This window comes from Zingiber officinale, chromosome 5B (assembly GCF_018446385.1).
Source record: "Zingiber officinale cultivar Zhangliang chromosome 5B, Zo_v1.1, whole genome shotgun sequence".
In the NCBI taxonomy this organism is placed as follows: Eukaryota; Viridiplantae; Streptophyta; class Magnoliopsida; order Zingiberales; family Zingiberaceae; genus Zingiber; species Zingiber officinale.
The window spans coordinates 73,862,400-73,872,483 of NC_055995.1; the positions used below are offsets into that span (position 1 = coordinate 73,862,400).

The window sequence follows — 10,084 nt, forward strand, 5'->3', positions numbered from 1 at the left end:
AGTATAAATATATAACAGTGAGGGAGAAACCTATCTCTCTAAGCTCAATACAAAGCATTCAATCCTACTTTCATGTGCATGCAACAAACACACAAACACAGAATATACACAGATACATATATAGCAGGCTAATCACTGTTACAACCAGCTGTGCCCAATATCATATGGCAATCCATAATATATAATAGCACAATATAAAGATGTAAAATGTTTCAAACAATGTCAGTTATATTTTGTTTTTGTAAAGAGTAATTTGTCCATGTGTTGTATCATGTAGGGGTTTAATCAACAAAATTCAAGTAAAATTGTAAATCTGGAACTAAAATAATTAAATAGGAAGGAATTCAAGCAAAGGCAGTAAAATAGAAAACAAGCTTGCATTTTAATGGAGAGCATCCGTCAGATGCTAAAGAAAAAGAAGACTGACACAGCTTGCGGGAAAGTCCTGGACCTGAAGTGGAAGATGGCTTGCGGCTAGGGCACCAGCGGATGATGGCGAGAGGAAAGGAAGAAGTGGAAGATGGCGCCGGCGGATCACAGATGCGGGGACGATGACTTGCGGCTAGGGCACAACTTGCGTTTCGCAATGAGGGTTCTCCGTCGCCGGCTTCAGTCCCCGGCTTGAGGCTAGAGCTCGCTGCCTCTCGTCGTTTGGGCGTGAGGTTAGGGCTCGGCAACGTTTTGCAGCTCGTCGTTTCGTTTCGGCGGACTTGGGGAGGATGGATGCTAGGGCTCGCGAGAAACGTTGCCGATGCTTGTGTTTCGCGTGAGTTGAGTTTCGGGCGTGCATGTGCCTTGCACATGATACACCTTTTAAAGGGGTTTTGTGGTCCAGGGCTGGTCTAGGGCTATTTGGTCCAGAGAATCTGAGCTGAGTCAGGTGACCCAAGTAAATTACCAAAAACACCTTGCTGTGCAGTGTACAGTGTGTACTCAGGGAGGAGTAAAAATCTGTAGCCCTAAGCAACGTACTCAACCCCACACACACGATGAGACCCTTCCGTACTGCCCGGGCTGTAGCGGCGCTACGTCGAACCCTAACAAACCCCTTTCTTCGCCGCCAGCTCTCCACTTCCTCCGGCAACGCCGCCTTGTGTTTCACCTCCACTCACGCTGGGAGGCTTTCCCCAGCTCCTCTGGCACCGTCGGCCCTATGCCGAACGCTAACGATCCCCTTCCTTCACCTCCAGCTCTCCGCTTTCTCCGCTAAAGCCGCCTCCACCAATACCAAGTCCTCCGACGACGATGACAACGAAGACGGCGATCCCATTGCTGCTGCAAAGTCCGCCATCCGATCCGAGTCCGACCCCGACCGCCTCGTCTCCCTCTTCGAGTCGTCCGCGCACCACCCCTCCTTCTACAGCGATCGCCAAATCTATAAAATTTCGGTCCATAAGCTCGTTCGCTATGGCCGCCCTGACCTCGTCGAGCGCATCCTCGAGGGCGCCAAGTCCGACGCCAACATCAAAAAGTCGGAGGGCTTCTTGATCCGTCTTATCTCCCTCTACTCCGACGCTGGAATGATCGACCACTCCGTGCGTATTTTCGAGGCCATACCTAGCCTCGGCTGCCAGCGTTCTGAGCGCTCGTTGTGCGCCCTGTTGTTGGCTTTTCTGGAGAATAAGAAGTTTGATCGCATACAGGAAGCCATCGACCGATATGCCAAAGAGTACAGCATCGTCCCAGGCATTGCATCTTACAATGTTCTCCTCAAAGCCCTCTGTTCTAGCTACAAGGTTGACGAGGCGTTTGCATTGCTTGATGAAATGCCTGCAAAAGGGGTCGAGCCTGACATCGTCTGCTATAACACCGTTTTGGACGGATATTTTAAGATGAGAGACGATTCTGGATTCGAAAAAGTTCTCAAGGAGATTGGCAAGAAAAAACTTCGCCAAACTATGAACACCTATAATTGTAGGATTGCAGCACTTTGTGCAAAAGGTAAGAGCTCTCAGGCTGAAGGATTGCTTGCTGTTATGCAATCAGATGGAGTCTATCCAAATACTGTCTGCTTCAATACCTTGATTGGTGGGTTTTGCAAAGAAGGGAATGTAGATTCCGCTATGAAGGTATATGAGAGCATGAAACGTACTGGTGTGTCACCTGATTTTAGCACATATGTTGCTCTACTGAACGGTTTTGTCAAGAAAGGAGAGTTTCAGAAGGCTTTGGGGATTTGCAAGCAGTGTTTGGACTCGAAATGGGCACCTCCATTTGCTATGGTAAAAGATTTGGTTGATGGATTGATTAAGAGTTCACAGCTAGATGAGGCAAAGGACATTATTGCAAGAATGAGGGGGAGGATAACTAAGGGTGATTCTAAAGATGCTTGGAGGAAAATTGAAAAAGGATTTGCCTTATGAAGTGTGTTGAGTTCATTAATGCCCGCGAATAATATCAGATTCATGAAATTGGTGTAGTGAACAGTGAAGCATCCAAATGATATGGTTGTTACAGGGTTCTTTTGGTTTGGTTGCTGCATTTGTCTTTGGTCCCTATTGTGATATCAAGAAACTTGAAATATATTGGGGCTGTGTAACTTTTTTGTTTTGTTATTGATCCAATGCTTTAACTTTTGATTATCCAGCTCTTCTGTGCAATTAAACATCTGCTTGCCTTCCTTCCAATAAGGAATACTTTTGTTGCTCTCATCTAATTATTGTTACATGTTATATGACTCATGATGCCAAAACTGTTATACACTCTGGACACTGCCTAAATAGTTACAAAATTTCAAATGCAACTGCTTGTAGTTTATGTAATTGCAGGTCTTGCCCTTGTAGATTCAATATGCTTCCAGATTTGATATGATTGTGTGGAACAAGATCGCTTCAAGAACACAATCCGCTACAAACTTATCATTTTGCTCATTCTCTCCAGTTTTGTGGCTGCTTTAGTTTGTTTTAGATTCAGCAAGTTTGACATGTTGTTAATACTGTATACTTAATTATTCAAATCCGTGATGTTTTTTGTGACTTAATGAGTCGATGACTACTTGTTTCCTCTAGATTAGATTGTGCTACCTGTTGCCAAATGTTGTGAAATAGACATCTACTATTGCTAATGGGGTAACACATTTTTGTTTCAACCTATCTGTAGAAATGTTAAATATTTTGGTTGTCACATGGTTTGCAAAAACATCTAACAGTTCTCAAAATTATTACTTTATTGACTTCAGGCTTGAGTTATGCAAAGGATGTTGTGTTGCTTGTTTTGGTTCGATTAGCATTAAGGAATCAATGCCATCTTATTCGGTTCCATCTTTTAGGTTTTGGCGATGTTTTAGTTTATGCTTCTTAAAGTTGTGTATAAGTAAACCAAGTGCATACTTTCAAGGGCATGTTCAGTCTTTAATCTACTTCAAGTAGCTGCTTATATAGAATTTCACTTGGACACTTTATTTGGTACAACCGAGCAGTAGAAGCAGGTGAAGCTCAATCCACCTCGTGAGCCGTGAGCAGTGAGCCTTGTAGGAGATCCACAGTGAGAGAGTTAACTGCTGATGGGCGGCAATGGTGGCATTGCTGATCCTTCCGGTGCCATCCCAGAGGCCACATCCATCACATGCTCGGCCGTGATCCTCCTCCTTGCCAACTCCAACACTTCCTCTGCTTCATCGCATGCGGCCATGAACAGCTGCCATCTCTGCTTCAATTCCTCAAGTGCTCTACCAGGCTGACCACCGGACTTCTCAACCACCTCCACAGCCGCCGCCACAAGCTCCTCGTACTCCCTGCTCATTACTTCGATGGCGCTGTCCATGGCACAGGTATGGCAAGCCTATTCCTTGATCTATTCTCTTTATAGGCGCAACACATGCAAATGCAAATTTCTCGGCTTAACTTGTCCATTGGAAGAAAAAGTTCACTGATGTCTACTCGAGAGCTGGGTAGCTTGGGTAGGCTCTGAGTTGGTGGAGGCCAGTGAGATTCTTTAGGTAAGGTTGTGAACTTGTGATTGATGTGGCCAAGGATCAAACAGTGGAGCTAAACTGGGAACTGACGATCAATTGATAGTGACTGGTCCAATCCTCCGGTCCAGATTCGTAGTCACTAGCCCTGCTGACTGCCTTCCAAGGGATGTTCGCTCGCTTGCTCGTTGAGTCGTTGATTTCAAGCAACAAACATCACATTAGGTTAAAAGAGTGGCGACGTTAGGAAAGTTAAGCTGTTTTATGGTAGAAAGGATAAGTTCACGAGCATTGCGAGGGGATTGTGAATAATAATAGGTTTATATTATTATTTTGACACTTTGATCAAATAGTTTAATGATTTTTTCATTGTCAAATAACAAAAAGAAACTAATATTAGATTTATATTGCCTTTATGGTGGTGTGGTGCAGTGGTATAGTATTTATAGAAACAAACAAGAGGATTAGAGTTTGAATCGCATGTAGGGACGAATGTTTTGGAGATAGATTTTTAAATATGCGTGAGTTATACTCTGGATTTATTCGGTAGATTGTGGCAAAGGTGAATATGTTCGCCTCAGTGCCTCGTCAATCTGTCTCAAGGTCAATATGGAGGAGGTAAATTATGGACGGTTACAAGTCTTTGGAATAGTGACTAGCACATAAGGGAGGTATTTATCTCAGCTTTGTCGAGATTCGAATCCCAGATCTCATCGTGGTAACACCTCATGCGCTAACCACTAGATCCATCCGAGGGGACAAACTGTATGGATAATTTTTTTATAGTGATCGACACCACCGTCGAAACGGTCCCTTATTAGAAACCCCCGAAGGGATTTTTGGATGAACGGTACCACTTAATTGATAAGAGCCTGCGCAAGAGGGGTGCTTAAACCTGGTACCTCAATCAAAGGGTACAATGTCATAACCAGAACACTCCTGTGGATTTATACGGTAGATGAATTAGGGGAAAGTGTGTTTAATTTTTCAGATTAGTGTGGGGATTTTTAAAATGTGCTATTTTGGTTTCTGGAATCTCTGGCTAATGTGCAATCCTTTTATTGCTTCTGCATCTTAGTAAACTAACTTATCAGGTTACTTATATCTTGTTTGCTTAAGACTTACTGCAAGATAGTGCGATGACACTTAGGATGTATTTGATTTTAGTTATCATGTATAATTTTGATTATATGATTATCAGATAATCATATAATTAAAATTATAGGAAATAAAATATAATTAAATGTTGTTTGATTCAACCTATATAATACAATAAAAAATTATTTGTTTGAAAATTTTAATGAATAATTTAGTTTAATATTTTATTGTATTACTTTCAGTTACAAAATTAACCCTACATATTATTTTTTTTAATATTTTTTTACTTTTTAACACTTTTTTTTTAATGTTTTTTACGTTTTTTTTTATTTTTTTTTACGCTTTTTATGTTTTTTTTATTTTTTACGTATTTTTATGTCTTTTTCCTTTTTTTTTTTTAAGTTTATTTTTATTTTTTAAATTTTTCGTGTTTTTTTTTATTCGAGGATATTTTTGGTAAAAAAGTTCATTAACTCTAGAATCAAGAAAAACCTCAATTTTATGAGGTTTTCCGATTCCGGATTGTACATCCCTTTTGTTGACGTATTGGGCATGGAATATTACTTGAGAATCATTGATTACCTAAAGGGTGCGCTTGATTCAAGTTATCATATATAACCTTAGTTATGTGATTACCAATTGATCACATAACCAAGGTTATGAGAATAAAACATAACCAAATATTGTTTGGTTAAACTTAGATAATACAATAAAAACTTGTTTGTTTAAAGTTTTAATGAATAATCTAGTTTAATATTTTATTATATTACACTTAGTTATAAGACCAACCTTATTATTATTATTATTATTACTTAAACTCTATGTTTTTTTAATTTTTTTTTACTTTTTCTTTATTTTTATGAGTATTTTAAATTTTTTTTAAATTTTTTTTTACATTTTTTGTTTTTTACGTTTTTTATTTTTATATATATTTTATTTTTTTTATTTTTATATATATATTTTTAAATTTTTGACATTTTTTTAAAATTTTTTTAAGTTTTTACAATTTTTTTTTTCTATTTTTATGTTTTTTTCCATGGTTTTATTATTTTATTATTTTTTAATGTTTTTTTTTCTATTTTTTAATTTTTAAAAAAATGTTAATGTTTTTTACAATTTTTTATTTTATTTTTTTTCTTTATATATTTTTTTATCATATTTTTCTCTTATTCAAAGGTATTTTGGGTAAAAAAATTTCATTAATTCCAGAATCAAGAAAACCCTCAGTTTTCTGAAATTTTCCGATTCTGGGTTGCATGCCTCTTACTAACGTGTCGGGCATAAAACATTACTAGGAAATCATCGATTATCTAAACCAAATAGGATTTTCATTGATAACCTTGGATGAATAACTAAGGTGAAATGAAACCTTGTTATATTTGCGATATATTGTGGCGTTATGAGCAGATTGACACTGTTTGGAACATAAGCTAGAGGTCAGATCCTTATTATATTGATTGTAGAAATCTCACCGATCATAAATTAGATATCCTACCCAACACAATTCATTCTGTTTCTTATTTATTTAGTTAAAAATGATTACCCAGTCAGGTCATGTGGAATTTGGGGTGGCTAGTTTAGTTCTACGGAAGTTTTTTATTAATCGTCAGGATAAATCAGGAAAGTACATATAGAGGTTAATCCTAACAATTAGCATTTTCAAGTTCGCTACCTATTAAATTTTTTTTTTAATAATACACCATAACTATGTTTTGAACTTTAAAATTTAGATTCCTAATCTATCAATGAAAGGTTTAACCAACATACCCTCTCCGGGGCTTCCTATTTATTTAGCTAGTACTAGGCATCCACTAGTACTAGTGCAGGATGCCTTATTTCATCCTGTTAACAGGTTGTGCTTTGTTTCTTCTCTTCTTATATGAGGTGGGGATGGAAAGCAAACCGCCCTTCGGTATTGTCATGTCTATTGTCTATTACCATTTGTAAATTGGAAATTATTACTCTATCTAATCATCAGAAGTGCTGGCTGAGTTCTACTATCATTTGTAAATTGGAAATTATGACTCTATCTAATCATCAGAAGTGCTGGTTGAGTTCGTATTTGAAACATAACTTGGTACTAGCCAAACACTTTGTGGAAATTATGAAAACTTACAGATGTTCCATATTTGATGATGAAGCTTGTAAATGTTCCAAATTGTCTTGTAATTGATTTTTAATTTAATTCATTTAATTTGATTTTAGTAAAATTTTGATTTAATCAATATTAAATCAATTTTCAATTAATTCAATTAATTGCACATCCTTATTTAAAATTTTACTTTTGCATCATAAATCTGCTCCATTATTTGCAGAACTTGTACCGTGGTCATCTATTTTCGTCGACTTTCTGGATTTGTTATCAAGAGGTAAATGAATGGTTTGCTGCTTGTTATATGAGATCACAGGTTCCATAAGGAAAAAAGAAATGCAGCAGGCCTCGATCTTTTTTTTCCCTTCTATCTCAATTAATAGAATATTAGTTATGGCCCAAAGGCTGGTGTGGTATAGTTTGTGCACACGACCGTCGTTGGGAAACAACAGATGGTTTTCTTTGTCGCCTTGCAATTCTGGTTATTTCTGTTACTCGCTCCATATTCCATCCTAATTAATAGTAGGCTTCTTATCGATATCAGATTACTAGCCTATTGTCTACTGATCTCGTATTTTACAGTTGATTGTTTGCTTTCCTGCTCTTCTCCTCTTCCTGAATTGCTCACTGTGTCGAATTCTTCACGAACATTTTGAATCTTCAACGTATTGTTCCTCCTTGGACTTGGACTTGGACTTGATATATATGGGAAGTGCGATTGGAGGAGCATTTTCCGGAACTTTGTAATATCAAGAGACCACCAACACAGGTCGCAAGCCACGAATAGAAATACTTCATTCGGCTGAATTCGATGAATAAGGAGCGCTGAAGGATCAACGTTCATTTTTTTAGTTACTATCCAGTATCTAAGCCTTGAGTCTGATTAATTTTAGGATGACTGATTTAGTCCCACGAGAATTTTTAACTAGCTATTATGATAAATTAGGGAAGTATATGTGGAGACTTATCTTGACAGTTAACATTCTCGGATCCATTATCCATAAAGAATAAAATCGGATCCGTTACCCATAAAGAAGAAAATCAGCTCCGCTACCCATGATAAATAGGGGAAGTATATACGGACCTGCTATGCTTTTATATTTAGTATTTATGTATTTCATTACAATACTGTTTATATACTTTGACGGATATTGACTTGACCTTCAGAGTGAAAGACCGAGGTAATCCGAACTCTCTCTAACGCTTCGTCTATTTTTCCCTACTTTCTGGCAGCTTTGCAAGCATCATTGATAGGAGACTTTCTGGCATTTCAATCTCCTCTTCTTGGTCTTTCTTAGAGGTCCAGCGATTCAGTCAATTTAGAAGACAGCTTATCACCCCCTTCTCCCTCTGGGGCATGGTGACTTAGTTCATATTCTAGCCACCTCACTGGCAGTCCACTCTTCGTCGCTTCCAGACGGGAACAATTTTGGCACCGTCTGATAGAACCTCTTCACTTGATCTGGAACGTAAAGATGGATGACGTTGAAAAACTCTATGTCATCATCATAATTCTGGAGGATTTCAACAAACAGAGCACCATCACAGTGTAGGAGCAAGAAATTAGAGTTTCTTAAGCATCATTCTTGCTTGACTGTTGTGCTAGAAGCTCACGGATCTTCATCCTAGTAGGATCCTTACTCTTCGGATCTCTGGTCAGCAGATTTATTTTATATTACATTCTCAACCCGACCCTGTGGACTTTGGGAGTTACGAATTGAGTACTACAGTACCATTGTAGTTGCCTGCTCAGTGCGACCATCGTAGCCGCTCGCTCGGCGTGATCGCTGTTGGTTGATACTCGGAATATCGTACCGGTTCCCCTGTATAAAAATTTTGTACAAGTCCTGAACCATTCCTAACAACCTATTGTGTTCTTTAGAAATTAAATTAGGAATCGCAAGCGGAACTTAACATTATTGATTCCAAATTTAACTTATCTGTTCTTAGAGGTTTAGACTTGGATCGCAAACGATGCTTAACATTATTAATCCAAGTTCACCCATGTTACAAAGTTGATTAAATATTTATTTCTAAAATTAGCTTCCAGGTTAAACATGGTGAGGCACTAGGCCTTCTTGGTTATGGGATATCTACCACTTCCTTGACAAAGCCTTTTAAAGAAATTCAATATTCAATCTCCTTATAGTAACCTTAGGTTTAACCAATAAGAACAATCGAATCACAAGATCGAAAAAGAAAAGAAAAGAACACAAACTCGAATCACAAATTCGAAACCTAGAATCATATACCTCTTGTGTTTGGTATTTCAAAATATATACAAAGAAAACTAGTATGATACGGAATAAAATTACTAGTTATACCTTTCTTTGTAAGCAACAACCTCTTGATCTTCTATCGTATTCCTCTTCTTATCTTGGACGTTGTGTGGGTGACGATCTACCGAGATGAGAATCCACCCAAGCTACCTTCCTCTCCAAGCAAGATTCGGCCACCTCAATAACTTCAAGAAAGGATGAGGTTCGGCCACCACCACCAAGCTCCAAGGGATGTTAGAATCAAAACCTCCATTCTCTCCTTCTCCAAGCAAAATCCGGCCACCACAAGAGTTCCAAGAGATGATGTGGTTCGACCACAAGAAGAAGAAAGGAGAAGAGGAATAGGGCCAGCCACACCAAGGAAGAAAAGAGAAAGGAATAATAGAGGATATTTTATATGGTGAGGCACCTCTACCCTCTCTTTTATATTCCTTAGTCTTTAGCAAATAAGGAAAGTTTTATAAATAAAAACTTCCTTATATTCCTTGTCATTGTTTTAGAAGAAAAATTTAATTAAAATCTCCTTATTAAACCTCTAATGCCCGGTCACCTTAATCCCTCCAAATAAGGAAAGTTTTAAACACAAAATTAAAACTTCCTAATTTATTTCCGGAAATTTTTAAATAAAATTTCTCTTTTGAAAATTCCCTTCATGGTTGGTCATAAAAGGAAACTTTTATAAATTAAAATCTCTCTATTAAAACA

At 37.9% G+C, this 10,084-nt stretch overlaps 2 protein-coding genes across 2 annotated transcripts; one reads left to right on the top strand and one right to left on the bottom strand.

Annotated features, from left to right (window-relative positions):
• The first annotated feature begins 957 nt into the window (after window positions 1–957).
• Window positions 958–2,586, top strand: LOC121984534 (pentatricopeptide repeat-containing protein At1g61870, mitochondrial-like). The gene has a single exon (XM_042537506.1). It carries the CDS (start codon window positions 990–992, stop codon window positions 2,361–2,363), a length of 1,374 nt encoding a protein of 457 aa, XP_042393440.1. The 5' UTR covers window positions 958–989; the 3' UTR covers window positions 2,364–2,586.
• A 906-nt stretch (window positions 2,587–3,492) lies between these two features.
• LOC121986732 (mediator of RNA polymerase II transcription subunit 32-like) lies at window positions 3,493–3,762 on the bottom strand. Its single transcript, XM_042540676.1, has one exon. It carries the CDS (start codon window positions 3,760–3,762, stop codon window positions 3,493–3,495), a length of 270 nt encoding a protein of 89 aa, XP_042396610.1.
• Window positions 3,763–10,084: the final 6,322 nt, after the last annotated feature.

Excerpts from the sequence above, each read along its gene's own strand:
- LOC121986732 (XM_042540676.1), bottom strand. The coding sequence starts at position 3,762 with ATGGACAGCGCCATCGAAGTAATGAGCAGGGAGTACGAGGAGCTTGTG.
- LOC121984534 (XM_042537506.1), top strand. The coding sequence starts at position 990 with ATGAGACCCTTCCGTACTGCCCGGGCTGTAGCGGCGCTACGTCGAACC.